The sequence below is a fragment of the Phanerochaete carnosa genome, assembly GCF_000300595.1.
Source record: "Phanerochaete carnosa HHB-10118-sp unplaced genomic scaffold PHACAscaffold_7, whole genome shotgun sequence".
Taxonomy (NCBI): Eukaryota; Fungi; Basidiomycota; class Agaricomycetes; order Polyporales; family Phanerochaetaceae; genus Phanerochaete; species Phanerochaete carnosa.
Window position 1 is genome coordinate 1,901,845 of NW_006767634.1, and position 23,651 is coordinate 1,925,495.

At 54.2% G+C, this 23,651-nt stretch overlaps 11 protein-coding genes across 11 annotated transcripts; 7 read left to right on the forward strand and 4 right to left on the reverse strand.

Moving 5' to 3' along the window:
- Nucleotides 1-651: 651 nt before the first annotated feature.
- Nucleotides 652-1,935, reverse strand: PHACADRAFT_211204 (uncharacterized protein; the record flags this gene model as incomplete). The annotated part of the gene is made up of 4 exons (XM_007398140.1): nucleotides 652-1,027; nucleotides 1,085-1,134; nucleotides 1,189-1,865; nucleotides 1,924-1,935. The coding sequence occupies 4 exons, from the start codon at nucleotides 1,933-1,935 to the stop codon at nucleotides 747-749; spliced, it is 1,020 nt and encodes a 339-aa protein (XP_007398202.1). The 3' UTR covers nucleotides 652-746.
- Nucleotides 1,936-2,317: 382 nt separating this feature from the next.
- PHACADRAFT_259932 (uncharacterized protein) lies at nucleotides 2,318-3,904 on the forward strand. Its single transcript, XM_007398141.1, has 4 exons — nucleotides 2,318-2,658; nucleotides 2,724-3,316; nucleotides 3,374-3,763; nucleotides 3,814-3,904. The coding sequence occupies exons 2-3, from the start codon at nucleotides 2,729-2,731 to the stop codon at nucleotides 3,410-3,412; spliced, it is 627 nt and encodes a 208-aa protein (XP_007398203.1). The 5' UTR covers nucleotides 2,318-2,658; nucleotides 2,724-2,728; the 3' UTR covers nucleotides 3,413-3,763; nucleotides 3,814-3,904.
- PHACADRAFT_163839 (uncharacterized protein) lies at nucleotides 3,877-4,449 on the forward strand (the record flags this gene model as incomplete). Its single annotated transcript, XM_007398142.1, has 1 exon — nucleotides 3,877-4,449. One exon carries the CDS (start codon nucleotides 3,877-3,879, stop codon nucleotides 4,447-4,449), a length of 573 nt encoding a protein of 190 aa, XP_007398204.1.
- Nucleotides 4,450-5,192: 743 nt separating this feature from the next.
- On the reverse strand, nucleotides 5,193-7,890 carry PHACADRAFT_259935 (uncharacterized protein). Its single transcript, XM_007398143.1, has 3 exons — nucleotides 7,859-7,890; nucleotides 7,401-7,785; nucleotides 5,193-7,350 (listed from the first exon to the last, which is right to left on the reverse strand). Exons 2-3 carry the CDS (start codon nucleotides 7,715-7,717, stop codon nucleotides 5,295-5,297), a joined length of 2,373 nt encoding a protein of 790 aa, XP_007398205.1. The 5' UTR covers nucleotides 7,718-7,785; nucleotides 7,859-7,890; the 3' UTR covers nucleotides 5,193-5,294.
- Nucleotides 7,891-8,383: 493 nt separating this feature from the next.
- Nucleotides 8,384-13,308, forward strand: PHACADRAFT_259936 (uncharacterized protein). Its single transcript, XM_007398144.1, has 22 exons — nucleotides 8,384-8,701; nucleotides 8,759-8,910; nucleotides 8,960-9,168; nucleotides 9,222-9,506; nucleotides 9,556-9,673; nucleotides 9,728-9,785; nucleotides 9,835-9,852; nucleotides 9,915-10,462; nucleotides 10,515-10,736; nucleotides 10,787-11,035; nucleotides 11,091-11,174; nucleotides 11,228-11,342; nucleotides 11,391-11,477; nucleotides 11,531-11,676; nucleotides 11,726-11,840; nucleotides 11,890-11,933; nucleotides 11,989-12,222; nucleotides 12,276-12,418; nucleotides 12,472-12,497; nucleotides 12,552-12,735; nucleotides 12,788-12,877; nucleotides 12,933-13,308. The coding sequence occupies exons 1-22, from the start codon at nucleotides 8,398-8,400 to the stop codon at nucleotides 13,090-13,092; spliced, it is 3,591 nt and encodes a 1,196-aa protein (XP_007398206.1). The 5' UTR covers nucleotides 8,384-8,397; the 3' UTR covers nucleotides 13,093-13,308.
- A 1,976-nt stretch (nucleotides 13,309-15,284) lies between these two features.
- PHACADRAFT_197951 (uncharacterized protein) lies at nucleotides 15,285-15,640 on the forward strand (the record flags this gene model as incomplete). Its single annotated transcript, XM_007398145.1, has 2 exons — nucleotides 15,285-15,353; nucleotides 15,407-15,640. The coding sequence occupies 2 exons, from the start codon at nucleotides 15,285-15,287 to the stop codon at nucleotides 15,638-15,640; spliced, it is 303 nt and encodes a 100-aa protein (XP_007398207.1).
- Nucleotides 15,641-17,652: 2,012 nt separating this feature from the next.
- On the forward strand, nucleotides 17,653-18,104 carry PHACADRAFT_197953 (uncharacterized protein; the record flags this gene model as incomplete). The annotated part of the gene is made up of 4 exons (XM_007398146.1): nucleotides 17,653-17,706; nucleotides 17,756-17,917; nucleotides 17,973-18,032; nucleotides 18,087-18,104. 4 exons carry the CDS (start codon nucleotides 17,653-17,655, stop codon nucleotides 18,102-18,104), a joined length of 294 nt encoding a protein of 97 aa, XP_007398208.1.
- Nucleotides 18,105-18,542: 438 nt separating this feature from the next.
- Nucleotides 18,543-20,291, reverse strand: PHACADRAFT_259940 (uncharacterized protein; the record flags this gene model as incomplete). Its single annotated transcript, XM_007398147.1, has 9 exons — nucleotides 18,543-18,712; nucleotides 18,766-18,820; nucleotides 18,878-19,002; nucleotides 19,059-19,183; nucleotides 19,238-19,326; nucleotides 19,383-19,481; nucleotides 19,541-19,791; nucleotides 19,841-19,934; nucleotides 19,984-20,291. 9 exons carry the CDS (start codon nucleotides 20,289-20,291, stop codon nucleotides 18,680-18,682), a joined length of 1,179 nt encoding a protein of 392 aa, XP_007398209.1. The 3' UTR covers nucleotides 18,543-18,679.
- A 536-nt stretch (nucleotides 20,292-20,827) lies between these two features.
- PHACADRAFT_259941 (uncharacterized protein) lies at nucleotides 20,828-21,849 on the forward strand. Its single transcript, XM_007398148.1, has one exon. The coding sequence runs from the start codon at nucleotides 20,895-20,897 to the stop codon at nucleotides 21,387-21,389; it is 495 nt and encodes a 164-aa protein (XP_007398210.1). The 5' UTR covers nucleotides 20,828-20,894; the 3' UTR covers nucleotides 21,390-21,849.
- A 44-nt stretch (nucleotides 21,850-21,893) lies between these two features.
- Nucleotides 21,894-22,697, reverse strand: PHACADRAFT_259942 (uncharacterized protein). The gene has a single exon (XM_007398149.1). It carries the CDS (start codon nucleotides 22,438-22,440, stop codon nucleotides 22,039-22,041), a length of 402 nt encoding a protein of 133 aa, XP_007398211.1. The 5' UTR covers nucleotides 22,441-22,697; the 3' UTR covers nucleotides 21,894-22,038.
- Nucleotides 22,698-22,726: 29 nt separating this feature from the next.
- Nucleotides 22,727-23,643, forward strand: PHACADRAFT_186179 (uncharacterized protein). The gene is made up of 3 exons (XM_007398150.1): nucleotides 22,727-22,867; nucleotides 22,938-23,379; nucleotides 23,432-23,643. The coding sequence occupies exons 1-3, from the start codon at nucleotides 22,736-22,738 to the stop codon at nucleotides 23,485-23,487; spliced, it is 630 nt and encodes a 209-aa protein (XP_007398212.1). The 5' UTR covers nucleotides 22,727-22,735; the 3' UTR covers nucleotides 23,488-23,643.
- The last annotated feature ends 8 nt before the right edge of the window (nucleotides 23,644-23,651 follow it).

The window sequence follows — 23,651 nt, forward strand, 5'->3', positions numbered from 1 at the left end:
GTGGCAATAGGGCTAGCGCTTCGGGCCCGAAGGTGTGCAAAACTTTGACCATGCCGTGCCAAGTAAAGATATAGATCTCGATGATTGCTACGGCCAATAATAATGTAGCCATGACATCTAGGCAGCGTCTTGACATATGCTCCATGACCCTGTCATAACTAGCTCCACGCTTAGACATGATAATGGGAGTGCTCAGCACCTTGGGGGCATGGCTCGGGCTGGTTAACCAAGTACAGTGCATGCATCTCCCATCAATAGTCCCGTCAGTTTGCATAACTACCAACGCCAAGTATTTCCCACGGAAGACCGGGTACATTACCCCGCAAGTCCTCGAGTTACCACTCACAAATAGTAGCGGCACATCCTTTAATCGCGCTCGTCCAGGACACCTGCTTGTGCAATATCATATCGTTAGCTCTCGACATATCCAAATCCTCATCTATTTGATTATATCGCACGTCGGTATGGTTATTCTGCAGTCTGACATACTTCGCAGGGACGTCACTTGCTCCCTTGCATTTAAACCACATATAGGCCGTAAGGCGCGAGGATTATTTGCCCCCTCACAAGACCGAGATGCATGCGAAGACGCGGGTTCCTGTGCTTTCCCGTCATACCCGTGATGGTCGTCTTACTTCAGCGTGGAGACGGTCAAATCACGACTGTATACTTGGGACCAGCGGTCGTACAAAATGTGTAATACGAGACAAGAAAGGAGGCACGCCGCATGAGGAACTGGGCTCGCTTTAATCTCGAGATTCAAGCCAATCCTCGTCGCTTTCCGATTCTTCTTCTGGCCACGAGTATTCTTCCTCGTACCAGCTTTCCACATGATCATAGACGCCGCCAAGTCCACAGTAATGCTCAAGCTGACAGTGTGGCACAGACAGATTAATCTTGATGGCCAGCTCAAAGTCGATCGCTCTCCAGCGATGGACCTTCTGCGTGAATGGAGATGGAAGTGAAGGAAGACTTGACGAAGTGTCGGGAGCCTGCAGGATATTCTCCCAGCGAATGTCTTCGACATCTTGTTGGGGGAGTAAATCAAGCAAGCAACGAACAGACAAATAAAGCAGAAGCTTACTGTTAATGCAAAGGTGCGCCATGTCTTCGAACATGCTTTCAAGATCCTCCCTGCAAAGAAAGAGCACGTGAGAGGCGCTTCTCGACTGACGGGGCACTGCTTACTTTGTCTCCTCAGATAGTTCCTGCCCCAGAGGAAGTTGAGGTCCAAGCTTCTCCAGTATGGTCACGGCGATGATATCGCGTCGCTGGCATCGCTCTGCCAGTAGCGGGTGGAGAGGTCCCATCATCTGGTCCCTGCTGAGAACGAGATTCTCTTCCCCATCGTCTTCGGGGCGATATTTCTTCGCCACAGCGAGAAGTTGCCGCCTCACGTCAGAGTCTTCGGGAACCTCAGTCTCGAAGTAGCCGTAGCATCGGGGAATGCTGACACCCTGGATGCACTCCATGTCGTCGTAGAACCAGGCCTCACGAAGCAGGGAGGTGACGCGATTGATGCGCGCAACCTTGACCACCAGAGGGGGAACGACTACATCGGAGGGTGCACTAGATAGCTGGACGTCTCTTAGATCGAAGACGATACTGGAATGGCCATGTCCAAGGTATTCGCCCAGCGACGCATGTAGGTGTGCGTTCCCGGGAGGAGGCTGCTTGGACGGAGGACGCGGTGGCATATCTACAAATCCGTTTCCCTTACAGGTGCTAGGGTCACGAATGGCCGGCTTCAAGAGGTTCAGTGGGACCTCCCTTCGCTGGAGTTGGGTTGTGAGCGAGCCCGCCTGGGGATTCTTCCGCGTGGGGAACAAGCCCGTGAGGGTGACGGTGGCGATGGCGTTGAAGGCCTATACGTGATCTCGACATAAAAGAATAATCGTAAGGAGTATTCGAGAACGAACTTACCAATGTCGCCATTGTGGCGCGTGGCTAGCAGGACGCGTTGAGTAGGGCTAGAGATGTCAACTCGGCTTTCCCTTTATAGGTGCCAGCAATCAGCCAGCGCCTGGAGAACGCTTTCAGCGCTTCAGCCTTTCGTCGGGCCAACCTCCAGGCCTCAGATTCCATCATGGTGGAACAAACCGGGATTCTAGACATCTCGAGAGACAATACTGTTTGCTAAAATGGAAACAACGGGGCCGAACGAGAAACTAAGTAGGTATTGTTCTTATCCGTCCAGGATCAATAATACCCGACTTGTTAACGTTGAAGCTGACTGAAACTCGCTGCAATAGTCCTAGTACATCGCAGCACCGCTCTTACTTCTCCATGGCTCATAGAATCGGCACGTGTTGTACATCACTTCCACAGCAACATCGCGAGACTCCGATCTCAGGTCGGCGTGTCGCACACAAACATTTTCCCTGAATGATGCTATTGTCTCCCACAGAACAAAGATCAACGGTCCAGGGACCACCCATATGCTCCGAAAAAACTGCGCTCTTGTCCTGCCTAAAGTCATCCTTACGGGCGGAGATACTTCCAGCCGCCTATTTGCTGACAACTGCTCAACAAGCAATCTTTGTGTAACAATGACCGGATTCGCAGATCTTCCCGGATCAATATGCCATAAACATCGGTATAAAATAATCCTCTAGAGCGGGCGATGGCTCACACAAGTACTCTACCTCCATCTTCACAGTGAGCAAGCCTCCCTTACCTCACCATCTCTCTCACTCTCGACATATTCATCACCCTGAGGGTAGGGGTTATGGCCGCCAAGAGACTGTTGTTCTTGCCGGATCGGACGCATAACTGGGCGAACCATCCAAGCCACAGCGCTGCGGACTATCCAATTGCACCTGGGGGGGCCGCCCTTTTCCCATTCCCGCCGCCTACGGTATTCGATGCACAAACCAACCAGCTTGGACCGATGTTACACGTTCCATTGAAGCCAAAGTCTCTTGCCGGCTCACCTTTGCGGGCTCGCTTCTCCTCCACAAAGCCGACGCCAGCAATAGATGCTCTTGGTGCGAAGATGGGCGGTATCCTAAACATCAAGCACTGTGCTACGTTCGCCGACCACCTTATCCGCTACGCTCATGCAGAGTCGCAGCACCTGCAGGAGATGCAGGTCACCACTTATCCCGAGCAGACTATGCGCTCGTCCTGGTCCGCTGATCGCACTGTGCACAATGCGACACTTCCTACCGCCGCAACCCAATGCGCTGCAATAGATCGGCTGGCGGCACAGTACGTAAACCTGAGCGTCGGGAAGTCCGTGTCACTCAACAGTGAATTGTCAATGCTTATTGACGCACATCGCGAAATCCTTGACCTGGTGAATGCGTGGATGCAGGTACGTTACCCTCTTTTCCAGAGGTTTGTCAGAGCGATAATCTAATAATCATGCCAGACCCGCTACGAGAGAGACGGAAACGATCCTACGCCTTGATGCAGCCGCAACTGGTGGTTCTCTCGTGCTAATGCAAACCAACACCAGGCTGTGCGTAGATCCATACCTTACCCCCTTTGGGGCACTCCCTGTCGAGAGGATACGAAAAAGGGACTTGTATCTGAAGGCTGGTCAGGCGACGCTGCAGTGGCCGATATTGCCCTATATGCCATGCCTAACGTTATAGCTGCTGTCGGTGAGGCCAAAGCACCATGGTCATCTGCCCTCGTACGACAGGGCGGGCTTCTCAAGGCGTTCGAGCTCTATGCAAAGAACAACGGTGTTTACGAATGGGACCCAGTATTCAACACGCCTGTTGCAGATAATAGTGCAACGAGACTCATCCGCCAGGTACTGTACCGTGCTTTCTCCTGTTGTTTCAACCCTGACTCATACCGCAGATATGGAGCGAGCTATGGGCGGCCAAGTGCCGCCTTGGAGTGTACATAGATGGGAACTTCGTCATGTTCTACGCTAGAACCGATGAAAACGAGCTCACATTCTCTAATATCCTCAACTTGCAAGACGTCTGTGTGCACAAGGCCGTCATGGGACTCAGTCTCGCAGCAACAAACTCTGTCCTCTGCGTTCCTCGTAACGCCGGTGATTCGAAGCAAGCGTATATTGCTGCAATCGAGCAAAGCATGCAAGATATCCTGAAGTCTGTCTGTCCGGAGAACGAGCGGTTTCCTCAGTATCCAGTACCTCCACCGGCTGACCCGCCAGCTGCTCCCGCACAAGCCCTGTCCCCAGGTCCGCTGGCTGCCCCTGCGCAACCTCCAGTTCCGGTTCCGCCAATTCCCAGCCCTCTTCCCGCTCCCGCGCAGCACCAAGCGCCGCCTGTGATTCCACAAATTCATACTCAGGATCAGCGTTCGGCTGAAGGACCGGCGGGAACTGGTCCGTCTACATCCCAGCAAGGTCAGAGTGAGGCGCATCAGGAGCAGCCGGAGGCTGGTCCATTCATGCCCAAACAAGGCCGGAGCCGGCGTCCGACCCCAGCACAGGCGCATACCCCACCTCCTGCCGATCCCTAGGCGTGTGTTGACGGATGACTCGGCTGAATGTAACGAGAAGCGCTTTGACCTTCGTCTACTTCACTTCCAGATGCCCTATCGGCCCATTTTGTACACTAGTACGCATACTGCGCGCGATAATGATATGCCTTGAACTCTGAGCGGGCGAAACGACAACGTGTGGTCTTGGCAAGTAGAGGATTGGCTGAGTGAGTATTCGCACTACCTCCTACTCTATGGTCAAGCATGAGGCATCATGCCACCACCGAGAGAAGAAGAGGAGCTAGGCGGCGTAGACAGCGTTCTACTGGCCTTCTTACAAACCATGTCGCGGCACACAGATATATCCCAATCTCAAGGAGGCATATTGGACTCTCCTGTGTCGCAAAATCCGAAATTGCCTCATGAGATAGCCCGCCTCGAGCTGCCTCGGCACTCCTGGCTGAAGCCTCGTGATGCCATCATGAGTGCTCCCTGAGCCAATGGGAAGCCTTTACGGACACCTGTGAGAACAAAATACCCTTCCGGGAAGGCTTCTCACGGTTAATCTAGCTCCCTCGGGCTCGCTCAAGCGCTTCTCGTGTGAATCTCACGAGGATAGCGTTTGCCTCGCGAGGCATCGTGAGCCAGCGCTAGTCCAACCCATTATAAGGCATCACGTTGCCTCATGGGTCGGCGTTAAAAGTTGTGACAATTGCCAATGGAACTTGCCACAGGGCGCAGATCAGATGCGGTATAGCACGAACGGATTCACAAACTAGGCCTGCGAACCAACTTCACAGTTTTAGTAGAGACCGTACCGTCATTTTTACATCTTAAAATCTACAGTGTGAAATAGATACACCTTACAACAAGTTACGCACCCTTCAAAGCTTTTTGGCAGCCTTGACAAAAGCCCGAACCTTCTCGAGGTCCTTGCCCGACCCATCCCCGAGTTCGACACCACCGCTCACATCCACCGCCCAGGGTGCGACAACGTCGACCGCCTCCGCGACATTCTCCGGGGTGAGCCCTCCGGCAAGGATGACCGGCATCGGGTACAACGCCTCGCCGTTGTGCAGGCCCAGTGCGGGCCCGTTATCCTGCGCAGACCTCGCGGCACCGATCTCGCCCTTGCGGACGACACTCTGCGCAAGCTCCCAGTCGATCTTCGTGCCCGTGCCGCCGCTGAGGCCGTTCGCGCTGCCGGGGAGCACCGCATCAAGCAGCACGAAACTGTTGAGGCCCGGTCGCGCGAGGTCGTCTAGCCCGCGGCCGTCCGCGCCCACATGGAACGCGCGGATGACGGGCACCGGGATGTGCTTCGAGAGCTCGGCGGGCTCGGAGCCGTGCAGCTGAACGAGGTCGAGCTTCGCGGAGGCGACAGCGTCGAGGATGACCGAGAGCGGCTGGTTCTGGAAGACGCCGACCAGTAAGGGACGGGCAGGCGACTCACCGGCCAAGGCTGCCCGGAGCCGGTTGGCGTGCGCAGTGAACCAAGGTTCGTTCTCTAGTCTTTCATCCGACGTTATGACAGGCTTGGAGAGCCGGCGCGAGTGGATAGCAGACGCGATCTGCTGTGCTTTCTCAAGCGAGACGTAACGCTTGCTCTTAGGTACGAACATAAGGCCGAGCATGTCCGCACCGGCCTCCGCCGCAGCGAGGGCTTCTTCCTCCGTACGGATACCACAGATTTTAACGAGGGGAGCAGTCTCCTTGCCTCTGCCCTCTGCCTCGGGTTCGGGAATGCTGAGCAGCTGGCGAATAAAAGCGCGGGTGTCGGATGCCCGCATGAGCGACTCGCCGACGAGAACGGCGCCAACACTCTGCTCAACGTACATTTTAACGTCCTTCGAGTCCTTGATACCACTGAGCGCGCAGAGGATGACGTCGCGCTCGCGAACCATCTCAGCGAGGCGCGTGGTCGTGCCCATGTCGACATTAAAGTCATGCAAATTCCGGTTGTTGACGCCGATGACCTTGGAACCAAGCTTGAGCGCGATCTCCATCTCCTTAGCATTGTTGACCTCGACAAGAGGCTCCATGCCGAGTGACTGAGAGTAGGCGTACAATTCCTCAAGACGCTTCTCAGTGAGGGTGGCAACGATGAGTAGGATTGTGTCTGCGCCATGAAGGCGAGCTTCGTCGATTTGATACTCGTCGATGATGAAGTCCTTACGGAGAATGGCAGGGCGGTTGGGCAGACTATCGATGGCCTGGCGTGCGAGCCTCATATCTAAGAGGGATCCCTTGAACCAACTGGGCTCCGTGAGGACCGAGATGACCGACGCGCCAGCAAGCGCATACGTGAGAGCCTGCTGTGCGGCATTCGCGTTCATAGCGATCGGGCCCTTGGACGGGCTAGCTCGCTTGACCTCCGCCATCAGGGCGGGCTTGACTTCAGCGGCCCTGAGTCGGTTGGGGAAGGAGATCTGCGGAGGCGACAACTTCATCGATAGAAGGGTCTTCAGATCCTCAGGCTTGATTCCCGGGGCCACCTTCGCCTGCTCGATATCTTTCTGGCGCTGTGCACAAATCTTCTCAAGGATGGTAGGAACCTTCGCAGACGTAGGTGCTGGTGGCAGAACGCCGGCTTCAAAGGGAGGAAGCGACGAATCCAAGACTCGGAACTCAGCGTTCTCCTCCCACGTGCCGCCCTGGAGTTTCATAAAATTTCGCAGGAGATCGTCTCCAGACTCTGAGAGGATACTCTCGGGGTGATATTGGACAGCTTCTACGGTGTATTTTCGGTGGCGGACACCCATGATGACTCCGCTCTGCTCGGTGACAGCGGTGACAGCGAGCTCGTCGGGAAGGGTCTTGATACTCGCGCTCAGAGAGTGGTAACGCGTGGATTGGATGCCTTGCGGGATGCCCTTAAAGCATCCACGGCCGTCATGGCGGATCCCGCTAACTTTGCCGTGCATGATCTCTCCGGCGTAGCTGAAATGACCAATTACGAAACGTCTCTCATTCAAAAGGTACTTACTTACGCAATCTCTCCTCCAAAAACATCTACAATGCATTCAAGACCCATGCAGACACCCATAATCGGGATCTTTCCCGCGAAATACTTGATCACCTCGCGCGAGATACCAGAGTCTGAGTGAGGGTGACCGGGCCCCGGAGAGACTATGAGACGCTTCATGCGAAGCTGAGGAATGGCAGAGGCGGGAATAGCATCGTTTCTGATTACTGTGACATCGGCACCCAGAAGGCAAAGCGACTGGTAGAGATTCCAGGTGAAGGAATCAAAATTATCAATCACGAGGATGTCGATGGGGACGCAGAGGTGTGGTGGGAGAGACATAGCGGCAAGAAACAAGGGGGAAATGATCTGTGGCCTTCAGGAATGTCTGCGCAGTACGAGCTATATATCTGCGAGGACGGTGATTGTTTCAGTCACACCATATGGATCGATTGGATCGAGCCAGAGCCGTCGGTGACTCACTTGAAACGAGCAAATCTTCCACCTGTCTGGCGAATAAAGAACACCTCCAGCAGGCCAGTCTTCCCCACCACGATTCCGAATAATGAATCGTGCTGTGGAGATGGCGGAAGGAACGAAAGACGCGAAACGCGAAGCGACTCGGCGAAAGCAAGTCAGGACCAATATGGGCGTCTACGAGGTGCTGCGCGCCAGGTCCGTTACGCGGATGTAGATGGTCGTCAGTCCCGGTCGCGAGTCTCACCGCACCTTCCTCGCTTTCGCTCACGAGCTCGCCGTCGGTGACGATGAGCGACGACTTTCTACGTCTGGTCTCACAAGCAAACCCCGCAGCGCGAACTCAGTATCAGCCCGCTAACGGCGGATATCCCCCTTCCACCTCCAACGCATTCCACAACACGTCCGATTCAGCGCAGCTAGACCCATTCTTCGACGATGAAGACGACATACCGGACTCGGCTTTCGGTATGGGGAGGTCGGAAGCTATGCAGTCCAAGGAGAGCGGGCTCCCCTTGGCCAAGTCCGGTGCTGCTCCGGCTGGAATGCAAATAGCCTCGGACGGCGACATCCTGCAGGACTGGGACGACGAGGTTCAGCAGCCCCCTCCCCACACACGGCCGTTCCCCGGCTCGACACAATCCTCAGCAAGTGGTCCTACACAACCACGTGGAAAAGCTCCGAGGAAACCTTTCAAATGGAAGTGGCCATGGAAGAAGGACGAGAAAGTCCTAGAGGGAGAGCGTATCGTTGCGCTCAACAACTCCGTTGCGAACTCAGACTATTGCTCGAACTTCGTCTCGACAAGCAAGTACAACGCCGTTACCTTTCTGCCAAAATTCCTGTTCGGTACGTCCACCTCCATTGATACCAAGTGTGACATGTTCTGAGGTTAAGTCTCGCCAGAGCAATTCTCGAAGTACGCCAACCTGTTCTTCCTGTTCACTGTTTGTATACAACAAATACCTGGAGTCTCTCCCACCAACCAGTACACCACCATCGCTCCACTCGCGGTGGTACTACTCGCCTCCGCCATCAAGGAGTTCCAGGAGGACCTTGTGCGTCCGTCCCCTCTCGTCAGTATCTCACAAATCTCACACCATGCAGAAACGCCACCAATCCGACTCTGAACTGAATGCTCGGAAAGCGAAAATTCTTCAACCAGACGGCACATTCGCTGAAACAAAGTGGAAGACTATCCGGGTCGGCGATGTCATCCGTATGGAAAGCGACGACTTCATCCCTGCAGACGTGCTTCTACTCAGCTCTAGTGAACCGGAAGGCTTCTGCTACATTGAGACCTCCAACTTGGATGGGTACGTCACTCTACTCAGTCCTGCACTGCCACTCATTATGTCCGACCCAAAAGCGAGACGAACTTGAAGATTAAGCAAGCGTCTCCGCAGACTTCACACTTGACGTCCCCCCACCTTGTCAATCAGCTACATGGCACCCTCCGTTCGGAGCATCCCAACAACTCGCTTTACACGTATGAAGGCACTCTTGAACTCCAGGACAGCATGGGTATGCCGAAAACGATCCCGTTAGGCCCTGACCAAATGCTTCTCAGAGGAGCACAGATCAGGAACACGCCATGGTTGTACGGCTTGGTGGTCTTCACTGGGCACGAGACAAAGTTGATGCGCAATGCCACGTATGTCTCTAAAATTAGCTGTGACGGCAGTTACTCACCGCCCTTACAGTGCCGCTCCTATCAAGCGAACCGCAGTAGAGAAGCAGGTCAACCTCCAAATTGTCTTCCTGTTCGGTTTCCTCCTTGCTTTGTCTCTTGGGTCGACAATTGGCAGCAGCATCCGAGCAGTGAGCTTCACCCTAGACAGCCGCTTACTACCAGTTGCTGACTATCATCCACAGTGGTTCTTTGCCGATCAGCAATGGTACCTCGTGGAATCGACGTCTATAAGTGGCCGAGGTGAGCTATTCAAATATGTGACAAAAATGACACGCTGATTCCTCGCTAGCGAAAACGTTCATTGAAGGTCAGATCTCCTGGCGGGCACGAGGTTGGCGTCCGTATACTAAATTGACCCTTACGCGTTAGACATCCTCACCTTCATCATCTTGTACAACAACTTAATCCCGATTTCGCTCATCGTCACAATGGAAGTTGTCAAGTTTCAACAGGCGCAGCTCATCAACTTTGACCTCGACATGTACTACGCCAAGACGGACACGCCCGCGCTCTGCCGTACGTCGTCGCTCGTCGAGGAGCTGGGCCAGATTGAGTATGTCTTCAGCGACAAGACCGGGACCCTCACGTGCAACGAGATGGAGTTCCGCTGCTGTAGCATCGCAGGCGTCGGCTACGCGGACGTCGTCGACGAGAGCAAACGCGACGAGGACGGTAAAGACGGGTGGCGCACATTTGCGGAGATGAAGACCCTCCTTGAGGGCGGTTCGAACCCCTTTGTCGACGTATCGCCGTCGCCCGGATCAGAGCGTGAGATCGTTGACGAGTTCTTGACGCTCTTGGCAGTTTGTCACACTGTCATTCCTGAGAACCGGGACGGCAAGATACATTACCAGGCGAGCAGTCCGGACGAGGCCGCCCTTGTTGCGGGTGCGGAGCTGCTTGGCTACCAGTTCCACGTACGCGCTCTCTCATGGAGATTGTCCTGGCCGAAGGCTAATAGCAGCATAGACCCGGAAGCCGAGATCCGTGTTCGTCAGTGTCAGGGGCAAAGACTACGAGTATCAGATTCTCAACGTTTGCGAGTTCAACTCAACGCGGAAGCGCATGTCGACGGTCGTCCGTTGCCCCGATGGCAAGATCAAGGTCTTCACCAAGGGTGCCGACACGGTCATTCTGGAACGTCTCGCGGAGAACCAGCCTTACACCGAGAAGACGCTGCTTCATCTTGAGGTACCTTTCATATCTGTTCATGAATCCGTGAGTTCTAACCCTGTGCACAGGACTACGCTACAGAAGGCCTCCGGACACTCTGCATTGCCTCGCGGGATATCCCCGAGAAGGAGTACCGTCAATGGGTCACGATCTACAACGAGGCGGCTGCGACGATCAACGGCCGTGGCGAGGCTCTGGACAAGGCGGCTGAGCTTATTGAGAGGGATTTACTCCTGCTCGGGGCAACTGCTATTGAGGATAAGCTCCAAGACGGTGTGCCCGATACGATCCACACTCTGCAGATGGCTGGAATCAAGGTCAGGTGCTGACGAGGGTTCTCCTTACTTGCTCTAACCAACGCGCGCACGGCAGGTCTGGGTTCTTACCGGCGACCGTCAGGAGACTGCGATCAATATCGGGATGTCGTGCAGGCTTATCTCCGAATCCATGAACTTAGTGAGTAGGAAGTAGGCGTCAAATGCCATGCTGAACTTACGTCGTGTGACCAGGTCATCATCAACGAAGAGACGCAGCACGACACGTATGAGTTCATCACGAAGCGATTGTCGGCAATCAAGAACCAGAGGAATACAGGAGAACTCGAAGACCTCGCGCTGATCATTGGTATGTGCAAGTGTGCGTCATGATCAACTTGTTAATCACCTGGTTTAGACGGCAAGAGCTTGACCTGGGCACTGGAGAAAGATATTTCGAAAACTTTCCTTGAGCTTGCTATCACGTGCAAGGCTGTAATTTGTTGTGAGCCCATTCCTGGTAAGATGTGGACGAGGGTACTGAAACGACCCACGCAGGCCGTGTGTCTCCGTTGCAAAAGGCCCTCGTCGTGAAGCTGGTAAAGAAAAATCAGAAGTCTCTGCTTCTCGCCATTGGCGACGGCGCAAACGATGTTAGTATGATCCAGGCGGCGCATGTCGGTGTCGGTATCTCTGGTCTTGAGGTTAGCATCTTGCTCTTCAGCGAGATGGCTGCAGCTGAAGTTGTCGCAGGGCCTGCAAGCAGCACGATCTGCAGATTTTGCCATCTCCCAATTCCGGTACCTCAAGAAGCTATTGCTAGTGCACGGTGCATGGAGTTATCAGAGATTGTCGAAGCTTATTCTTTGTGTGTTACAAATAATCTCACATGGCGCTCATACTTATCTGTCTGGTAGACTCGTTTTATAAGAATATCACGCTGTACATGACGCTATTTTGGGTATGTCCACATACGCGCGTCATATTTTGTCTCCCCTTGACCTTACCTTGTGCAGTATTCGTTCTTCAACAACTTCTCTGGCCAGGTCGCGTACGAATCCTGGACGCTTTCGATGTACAACGTCGTTTTCACCCTTCTCCCCCCACTCGTTATCGGAGTTTTTGACCAGTTCGTCTCTGCTCGGATCCTCGACCGCTATCCACAGCTGTACATGCTCGGTCAGAAGAACGTGTTTTTCTCGAAGATGACCTTTTGGATGTGGGTCGCGAACGCTTTCTACCACAGTATAGTGAGTACAATTGACTCAAAGTGATCTACAAGAATCTTACGAAATCTGTGTAGATTCTCTTTGCGTTCTCCGTCGTGCTGTTTTGGGGTGATCTGAAAGAGGCAACCGGATATGACTCTGGCCACTGGATTTGGGGTACAATGTTGTATCTCACTGTCCTCCTCACCGTACTCGGAAAGGCGGCGTTGGTATCAGAGTATGTTCTACGTCCGCTTGACTTTTTGATCTACCGCTGACATACTCTCACAGCCTCTGGACGAAGTATACTGTAGCTGGTAAGTCAATCAATGACTCTCTTATCCGCCTTCGCTGACATTCATGCCCTGCAGCGATTCCCGGGTCGTTCATTTTCACTATGCTGTTCTTGCCGCTCTACGCTGTCGTCGCCCCGGCCATAGGCTTCTCCAAGGAATATCTGAACATTGTGCCTCGCCTCTGGGGCGATGTCATCCTGTACCTCATGCTGCTGCTCGTGCCGGCTATTTGCCTCTCCAGAGACTTGGTGTGGAAATAGTGAGTCACCGAACCTACGGCATCTGGTATCCATGCTGACCGTCCCCTTTAGCTACCGAAGGACATACCAGCCCGAATCATATCATATTGCACAAGAGATTCAAAAGTATAATATCCCCGATTACCGACCCCGGCAAGAACAGTGCGTAGACATCTGTCTTCTGTTCTGTGTGTAATCTTGATATGACGCCAAACAGATTCCAAAAGGCGATCAAGAAAGTTCGAGCAGTACAACGCATGCGCAGAAATCGCGGTTTCGCGTTCTCGCAGACCGAAAATGTCAACCGACAAGACCAAGCTAGGATTATCCGAGCGTACGATACGACAAAGACTGGCGCACGTCCGACGGGATACTAGACACCTTGCTCTGCACGCTTTATTTTATCAGGCGACAATGTATTGTAACTTGGACCTTTGGTGGGCGGACATTAATCACGATGCTTCTGATAGAGTCGAGCCGCAGATCCTCATAGGGTAGGCGGTTTCCTTGTGGCGCAAGCGCCTAATTAAACTCATAATGTACGCTTGCCTCGCTTGCTTTCAACTACTGTACATCGCATTACCTTCCACTATCAACAAGCTGCCCCTTCATTTCGGACCTATTTTCGTCGTCGAAGGACCTCTGGTCATGTTCGCTCTCCGCTCAGCTCCAGCGCAGAGATATTCCTCGACTTCGTTGAACTTAGGCTCCATCCCACCCTCGGTACACGCCCCTACCAACTACCGAGTAGACTGGCAACAAGTCTACGTTGAACCGGTCGTGAGTGCAACGAAGGTGATACTCGGCAACCTCACCATTCGCTGGCTGACATATGGCTGTCGGTATCTCGTGATTGCTCTTGCTGAAAATTCAAATGAAACCGTTCAGAAATGTCGAGCTTGACGAGATTACGCTCCCTTGGATACAGGACCTATTGCCATCTGAAATGCAGACCTCTCGAGTGAAGCAAAGCGCTGACACGTGTTTTTGTTTCGTGTGATTGTGCGGAGTGCTCGAGGTCGCCCTGAAGATCAGGTGGCACTCGGTGGCTTCTATGGACGGCGAGAACTACAATTGATATACGATTCCGTGTCCCAAATGCAACCTCGCTCCAATCGCACGGCTTACGGCGCTACTTCTGGAGCCCGGGAGTACCACTGTGGTTTTACTTTACGAGATAAAGCGACTTTTTGCGCACCCGTAGACTGTAGTGTTTTCTGCAGTTCCGTCTAGAATGCAAAACAAAATGCCATCAATGCCGACGCCGACCCGAGCAGCAATCTGATTGGCGCCAGGAGCTGCAACGCGCTGTTGTTCCAGCTCGCTACCAACCATCGATCACCCCGGGAATTGGGCATGTTCGGGGCAATTCTTCGGCTTGGAGATAATCAGCTCGGCATGGCATATTATACACCTCCTTTATTCTTTTACTTACCTTCACGGGGGGGCAGGTCTCTGCCCTACCGAAAGCATCCAACACCTTTATAGTTGCGAAGATTGCTGCGCCTGCATTCTCCGAAGTCTGTTCACCCGTATCTGTCCTGTGCTTCCGCACCTTACGTCTCAGGATTTAGCGCAACAACAGGCTGGTTTGGGAGGAGACCGTCAAGATCATGGCTGACCTGTTCGAAAACGTATGGGGTGAACAGAAGGCCATTACAGTAGATCATGCAGTCGACATCACGCTGCCAGCAAGTCCTCTTCTTGGTGCTGGAGAATCTTAGCTGACCCGTGTACGAAGATCGCGCTTTTTGTCATTGGTGCCGCTGGGTTCGGCAGACGGATGGCTTGGCAGGAAGATTCGGAACTTCCGCCAGGCCACAAGCTGACCTTCAAGGCGGGGAGCTTCCCGTCCACCCTCTCCTCCATATCTGATAACTTTCTCCGCAGGAAGCTTTGCACCACGTCTCATTGAACGTCTTCGTCAAGCTCCTCACTCCTGGTTGGCTCCTGAAGCTAGGCCCCACAAAGCGCATGGAGCGGGCCTACCTAGCCTTCCAGGAGCTCGAATCATGTGTCATGGCCGCTGCGATGATGAGCTATGTGCTGATGACGCCACACAGCAATATATGCTGGAGATGATCCGTGCCCGGCGGCATGCCGAGAAGAAAGAAGAACGCTACGACCTGTTCAGCGGCTTTCTGGACGCCAGCGAGGACGAGTCTGATGGCCAGGCGAAGCTCACAGATCGGGAACTCCTTGGTTAACGTCTGCGTGCTGATATCTGATGACGCGGCACTCGCTAGATTCGCGGGCGGTGTCTTCATATTTTTGCTGGCCGGTCATGAAGTAGGTGTCGAACGATATATTTGAGGCAAGAGATCAGTTGTAAATATTCTCAGACCACCGCACATACGGTGTGCTTCACGTTTGGGTTGCTGGCGCTCTATCCCGAGCGACAGGAGAAGCTTTATCTACACATCAAGAGCGTCATACCAGATGACAGACTTCCTGTGAGTGTCCAAGTCAGAGTCTCAAATTTTTGGAACTAGTGTCTTAATTCTTGACCACAGACCTACCAAGAAATGAATTCGCTGAGCGAGTCAATCGCGTATGGTTGCTGTACTCAATGCTCGCCCCCAATTACTCATACGTGCACCTCAGCGTATTCTATGAGACACTCCGGTTATTCCTACCTGTAAGTTGCCTACAACATCGCTAGGAGATGCATATCCTTATGCGACTTCACAGGTGCCCGGTGTCCCCAAGTTCGCCGCCGAAGACGCCACGCTCGTCGCTACCTATAGCAGCGGCAACAAGGTCGCCATCCCTGTCCCCCAGGGTAGCGGCATCGTGCTGTGCATCCCGGGCCTGCACCATAACCGTACGCCCTCTCGCATCGGCTACGCCTCGCTCGCATTGCCCCTTAACACGCTACTGGAAGGACCCATACGCTTTCAAGCCGGAGCGGTTCCACGACAGTGACTGGCCGCGTGACGCGTTCCTGCCCTTCAGCTCCGGCGCACGGTCGTGTCTCGGGCGCAGGTACGTGCCCTTCTGATTCACCATGGTGCCCTCTAACAACGAGTACATCAGGTTCTTCGAGACGCAGGGCATCGCGATCTTGACCATGTTCGTGTCCCAGTACACGATCGAGATCAAGAAGGAGCCGGAGTTTGCGGGAGAGACGTTCGAGGAGTGCAAGGAGCGAATACTGCGTACAAAGCGGGGCGTAACGTTAGCGTGAGTGCCGCTGCTCATCGTCGTAGTGGGATGTATGCTGACGATCTCGATATTAGGCCCGTCCGGATGCCTCTGGTGTTCAAGAAGCGGTAGCAAGCCGTGCTGTGTGCCAGTGTACCATGTATTGAACGATGAATTCTTCTCTTGTGTTCAGTACTTAGTCCTCACACTGTGTTGAGAATGTCTGAAACTTCCCCATTAGAGTTCATGGTTGTCTGTGGGCTCCGCAGCCATGGATTGACGCACATAAAACATGCTAACAACAAGACCCGGCGCTCGATGACTCAGCCCATGCCGCAGTAGTCTAAGCAGCGAATAGTAAAAGGGAGCAGGCCTGATTAGACTGCTGTACACCACTGCATAGAAGTAAGTATATAAAGTGTCGTTGATGGTGAGAGCATGTTGTTAAGAAAATTAGGGTCATCTCGGCGAGTGACGCTCCCCACGTAAAACCCCAAGTAAGCACCAACAATTTCGTTGAATTTGGCACGTGCAGCTCATGCACGCGAGTGGCACAAGAATATGAACGATACAAATGGCATACGGATATGAATCAAACCTAGTGCACTGATTGGTGGGACTCATTGATATCGATGGGCTGGGGATGAGTCAGGTTCACATGGCTGTATGAGGGCCTGTCGAAGGCTCTCCTGCGGCTTCATCCGGCGTACTGCCGCACTGCGGCGGAGCGCTCGAGCTCTGAAGGTCTGCCGCCATGCTCAAGAAATCACCGGCAGGCAGATATTGCCAATGACGTTGCTTTCCATCGATTCCGCAGCTAAGAATTCCGCAGGAACAACCGCAATGCAGCGACGGCGTGGACACTTGCCAGTGCCTACCAGTGCTCCTTGGCAGGACGCCAAACACTACCAAACAGACGATACCGCGGTGAGCTGGTGGCAACCGCGGACATCTTGCCAAGGCGGGCTCACGTCGACATTTGCTGTGGTCTCTGCCGCAGGCGGCATCTGTTCAATTACTCAGATATCACCAACGCCAGCTGTTGTATACGTGCAAAACGCGGGACTTAGGTGGATATCGGCAACAACCAGGATCGCATACGGCGGTCGCCACTCGCAGATCTCCTGGAGATTCCATTGCAGGCTGTCCCTTGAGCTCTCCGAAAGAAGTTGAATTGTACAGCAGAAGTTTCCTGCTCTACAGGAGCCGTGCCCTGTGCGAGAACGCGGGGCGGAATGATTACGCAGCTCTGCCAATGCAAAGCACGCTATTCCCCAGTACGTGCTGTCGGAAATCGCATCGTATCTAACGCTTGGTTTCCCAGACTCGCAGGAAACCGCGACGTGCGGATTCTCGAGAGCAGCAACTCTGTTTTTGTCCCTTGGGCGAAGTAAAGCGGAGGATCATGCTAGTCCGCCGTACCGCATGAGGAATCAGCGGGACCAGTGGGCATGATGCAACGACTACCGCCTCTTGACCGCACGTGTCAACCCTTTCCACGTTTTTGTACGCTTCGTGGCGAGTGTGCTGCCATCTAGTCGCACGGGCCGAGCCGTGCTGGGGACAGGAATACCGTACGCAGTTGTGCATCAACCCAGGAGCTATGCGGGAATCCATCTCGCGGGCTTCTCGCGTCCTCCGTACCTGAGGGGGCCGGGGAGGACACAAATCCCACTTCGTGCACAGAATTTTTGTACGTCCTCGAAGGAAAGTATTTAAGCCGGACCGTCCCACCCATGGACTGTATCTCTTGTCCAGCTTATCCTTTATACACCCTACTCAACGTCTTAACCATGCCTTCAAACGCCATTTTCCCTCCTGTACCCAGTACTCCGATCAATCAAATGGTGAGTACGACACTGGCCGCTCTGTCTCGTCCTGACACGGAACCGCCAGGGACCCAACGCTCGCACCGCACCTGGTTCTCCCTGCACTCCGTGCCGCGACAGAACGGTCCATCACCCCGGCACTGCGCCCCCGCTGCCCTGGCGCCCTCGTCGCGACAGCAATCCGTTCATCGAGCACCCCGATCCCTACACCACGCCCCCTAGACAGACCGTGAGTATCTGCATCCTTCCATGACCTGTACGGCTCAGCTCATGCCTCCGCCCAGGGACGCAACGCCCCGACGGCGCCTGGTATGCCCGAGGAATTCAAGAAGAAGAAATCTAAGGTGTGTTTTTCCCTCAACTGTGACGGCATGCCAGCTTTGCTCACAGGAGCGCAGGACAACACGAGGAGGTAAACAAGTGGTGTAGGCCCCTACGAGGACAGCTGGCTCCCTTACTATTCCATGCTGCCGCGGCCCTTGCTGATACACGCTGTGCTTGGCGGTACTGGGACATTGCGTCGCGTAACTCTAGATATCCCTTCACAATAACATTTCCTAGCCACGCCTTCCTCCACGATCCTTGCCCATGTCGGACCTGTTTCTTGCCTCGCTTGTACCACGGTTACCCTTTAATGCCTCTCGTTGGACTATTGTAGCACATCGGACATGCCTATTCACCTAAGAATTAATTCTTTATGCCAGTGATATGCAACGGAAGTGGTGCAAGTTCACTGGTTAAAGGTGCCTGAAGTCGCTTGTATCATGGTCGCTTGCATTAAACGAGACGCCACAATACCAGGCGCCGGTAGAAACCCAAACGTCAACAAGATCAGTCGACCTGCATGAATAACCGACTGCGCAATAGTTTATTTCTTCGGGTCTACCGATACAGACCTCTGTACCATAGTCGAGGCAAGGATCTATCCAGGCATCCAACGCCTTGGCGCTTACACTATTATTACAAGAGCTTTCCTCGCTTAGAGCTCCTTTCACTGAGCAACATTCCCAACGGAATATCCAACCTGCAAGCAACATGAATATCTGGAAATTTCTGAGAAACGCGACTTCTGCGTACCTTCATGAGGGTCTCGATCGGCTTCTCAGAGTTTGCGACGAGGTCAGAATCAAATCTTGACGTCAAGAGTCAGCAACGCGCACCCCGAGCTCGCAGCTATCTGGACACTTACTCCATAAGTCCCTTCGGGAACAGCACTACGACGGTGCTTCCACCGTATGCGAAGTATCCGAGCTCCTCGCCGCGTTTGACGGTCTCGCCCTGCTTGGAGCCTTTCGTCCAGACGATGCTTCCGACCTGCAAAAACAAGAGTCGGCTGCGTTCAGGTATGGAGTAAGTGTGTTAGGACGCACAAGCATGGCGCCGATGGCAACGAAGGCGATGGGCGATCCGGTCGCCTGGTGCGTCATGTACAGCACAGCGCGCCTGTTCATTGTGAAGACATCGAAGCCGGGTTCGTTCACGGCCTGCGGGTTCACTATGGCCAAGTGTTAGTCATGCAGGGTATATATGAAAGGGGAGATAGACCGACCCGTGTAGTACTGCCCGGGAATATCGATGGTGTTCCCGAGGATGGCATCCACCGGGCTGTGGAAACGATGATAATCTGCTGGAGCGAGTCTACAAAAATGCTTATGTCATGACACAGCTGACATATCGGCCAAATAATCGCATACCGAAAGCTAGCGAGATTCGCGTTCTCAAACGTCTTCGCGATTTCCGAATCGGGCGCGACATTCAGAAGGGAAGGGATGGTGAAATGCGTCCCCTTGATCCTAGCATCCCAAGCGTTAAAACGCGGTCCGGTGTGTCAGGCCTTTCAAAGCGCACGCACCAGAACTGCTTCGCCAAGTCGACCGTCTGGTACACCGTCAGACGACAGTCCGCGGCGCTGCAGATTCCCTTCGGGTTGTCTTCGTTCTGGACGGGCCGGGAGCCTGGCTTGAGCTTGCGGTGGAAAAAGTCGTTGAAGGATTTGTACTTGGCCATGTCGGGCTCTTCAAGCTCATCGAGCTGGATGCTGTAGGTATCGACGAACGAGGGTATGCTCTTGACGGACTCGGGGGCGTCGTAATGTTCTCCTTGCTGCAGATGCTGTTATTGCGTTTGTAGGAGAAGACAAAAATGGTCTTACGCGAATCGACATGGACTTCAGAACGCCTTCTACGTCATGATTGTGCAAGATCTTGATTTGCGTTCCACCGTAGTACAACAGGTGCATCCCAATACTATCAAGAGTTAGCACCAACATATTCAAATCATAGGCAGCTGACGCACCGAGGGTATAAGGGCATGCCCTCGAAGAACTTCTCGTCTGTTCCTCTCATCGCTACATAGTTCCCTATATGGTATTGCGACGCGATGTCTTCAATTCCAGGAATCAGCTTCTTGATGAAGGGGATATGCTCCAGACGGTGCATGGGAGCGTGGATGCTGTGCCGCACGTCTTCATGCTTGCTCGAGTGCTCGACGAGAGTCTGAAGGGCGGCAGCAGAGGTAGCCGGATCTCTGGACCCCTCAGGTAAGTTGTTGGGGTGGATGGACTCGATTGGCTTCTGCACGTTGGTTTCGTGGATGGAGGTCATGGTGGATAGGGTGAAAGAGACGAGGAGGTGACAAGACGGAGGTTTTGATATGAGACTTATATATAGGTACCGACCAATTTGGCCACAGTGTGGATATGACGCCATCGGAGACTACCATGTAGGAGCGGCAGTCAGGCCAGGCACAATCATTGTTGCCCATCTGGTGCAAATAAGCTCAGAACAAATTAGAGCATGAAATTACAGGTCGGAGAGCGTCAAGGCATGCAGAAGGCAGCTGGGAGATCAGATGGTCGATAACGGGAATGCGACTACGTAAGACTTGATCGCAAAGTGCCGCCATCAAGACCTTTGTGGCGTGAGACACCGACATATCCCAAATTGTCATAGCGCGGGGCGCCGGCTGGACTGTTGTTCTTGGCATCCCACCACGGGCTCATGCCCGTACTCACTCGTCCCTTCAGATAGCGGGCCGTCAATATACTCATGCTCTGATATGAGATGATGATCAGAACCGGCTATCTCACGAAGCACGCGTTTCTTCGGCAGATGAGTCACGATCTGTGATGCTGTGCTTTGTGCATGCATTTAAGGACACCATCTGCCTTGCATCCGCCATACGGACAGCTCTCCGCTCGGGCAAAGATGGCCGCTGCAGCTGCCCCGCCGCTCCAATACAACAGTCGCACCGGAGAGCCCTTCATTCGCCTGCCCAGTCCTCACGAGAACCTCATCCTCACACCTCCTCGACCGAGCGATGTCGCTGCAAACTACTCGTGGATGACGGACCCGAAGGTGTACAAAATGCTCGAGGGTCCTCCCTTCCCGTACCTCGAAAGTAACGCTATCAGCTGGAACGAGATAATCACCACGCAGGCCGCCGAAGCCATGCGCGAGTTCCAGGAGGCCCAAGCCGCAGAGCGCAGCACTGGCACCAAGACGTTCGTGGGCACCTGCCCCGTGCGCTACATCAGGGAGGTGCAGGAGGATGGGTCAGACGTGGCCCTCGGCGACATCGATGCCCATCGGTGCCAGTTTCCCGCCGTCAGGGACCCGGACGAGAAGGCGCGCCTGGCAGAAGAGAACAACGCCCGGGAGCTCGGCGACCCAGACATTGTCTGGTGCATCGGCAGTAAGTAGGCCCGCGTTATGTCGCCCGCCGATCGTGCCCCCTGACGCGCGTGGAAACCCCAGACTGCCTCGCGAGCTCGCACCACGGCAAGGGCATCATGTCGGCCGCGCTGGCCGCGCTGATGGAGCAGTGGATGATCCCCCAGATGGGTGTGCGCAAGATGCGTGTGGAGACGTTTGAGAGCAACATTGGGAGCGTCAGGGTATTCGAGAAGAATGGGTTCACGCTGGAGGAGACTGTGTCCTGGACGAAGATCATTAATTGCGGCGAGACTATCTCCGGGTATCACGTCCTGTGGTGGAAGTCTCCCTGATATGTCCCTGTTGGTCCTCGGTGGCAATAAACCTTTTGCTTGCGTCACGAGCACGTCGTCGCTAAGGCCCATAATCGTCGTTGTCGGCCAGGTTTGCGTCCCCATGTCGCGGAGTTCCGCTGTCAGCCCCGTCTCTTCCATTCAGTAAGCCTATATATTCTTTCTCATCGGCCAGATACTCATAAACAAACCCTTGTTCATCATCTCTACACGTCACTGTCTCCACAGACTCTACACTTAATCTCTCGAGCGTCCAACTAGTCCTCCCATCCCTCCAGTATCCACAACTCACTTCTTCGCTTAGAAACCAAGCTCTCAAGCTCCATGTCCCCCCACCTCCCTTGCTACATGAGACACAACTCCGCTTCGGCAGAGTCCCTAGCGGGCGAGCTTGACAGACTCAACACGCTCCACTCCGTCATTCCGCAGCCCCGGCCTGAGGAGAGCGTCGGAATGAGTATTTTAGCAGGTTCTTCTGTTAGCACTTTGTGACCTGCTCCGTTGGGTGCAGGATATCGAGATGGATAACGACTACAAGACTGAGCAGGGCCCGCGCGCACCCACGACGAAGCCCTGCCTAGAGTACGGAACCGTGGGCCATGTGCTATGCTCGTGCGAAAGCGCCATGCCCGACGTTCGATAGGTGGATGGACAAAGCAAACATTCGATTCTCCATAGGAGACTATGCCCAAGATTAGGGCGACTTCGTAATGGAAGAGCCTGAGCTTGTGAGTGTATACGACCATGTGTGTACAGAGGGTCTGACTTCGTGCGCAGCTGTCCTGAGAGAGCTCGGAGGTAGAATACTGCTGCCGCTCACTGGGTTCAGCGGAATTCTCGGCACTCTTTCCAGACTCTTCCGCACCCTAGCATTGCCAGCCCGTGTACTGTCTCCTGTGACCAATTCATGCTCTCAGGCGGAGCAACGGCATTAACCTTCATGCAGCGCACCATGCAAGAAGCTCGTGGTTAAGGTCACACGTCATAGGCGCGGAGGTATATCTGCTGCTCGCTTTCCAGGACGTCTCATAACTGAACACGATGCCAGCTATCAAACTTACCGCAGAACAGACCAAGGAACGCTTCGGCGTGGCGAAAGCCATCGAGAACTTCCCGGCGAACCTGACATCGCAGGAGGAGAAGCACGTCAGGGTCGTGCTCGAGTACATGGAGGTGCGCTTCTCCATCCGCCCACCCTTCCAATGTCACCTACATGCCGAATCGAACTAACATTCCAGCGCAGATCGCGTACTCACCGACGGACAACAAGGGCGCGCCCTCGGTCGCGCACCTCTGCGCGCCGGGCAACACCTTCGCGGCGCCGAGCACCTTCCCGACGGCGCACACGGCCGAGGAGTACGCCGAGGCGCACAGTCACGTCATGAGCGCGCTCAAGGACCTGCACATTGTCCGCTTCGACGTCGTCGTCGCCAAAGGTATGTGGCGTTCGCGCTCTCTCCCCCTCTCCCTCGCTCCGACCTCCCACGACGAGAAGCTGACATGTGGGCGCGCAGAAAACTTCGTGTCGCTACGGTACACCGCGACGGGCTCGCACATTGGTGCGGAGCACAACGGCATCCCGCCGACGCAACGCAAGGCGCAGTGGACCGCCGCGGGTAACTTCGTCATCGACGAGAAGACGGGGTTCATTCAGCACTGGTGGAAGGACTGGGACAAGATGCAGAGTACGTACCCGATCTCTCTTATAGACATTGCATGTGGCTGACGCGCGTGTAGTGTGGAAGCAGCTTGGATGGGTCAAGCCAGATAACGACGCGACCGAGTTTGCGTGATTGCTGATAGTGAGGCAAAACCTTAAAATCCGGTGTACTTGTACGAACCCACCAACAATCTAATAATTTCCACGCAATGCAAGAGAGCGAAAACTCTGTCAGTCTGAGCACTGCCCAGCACGGAAGCCAAATCTCAGAGTTCAGTGCTTGAACTTGAAGGTCAG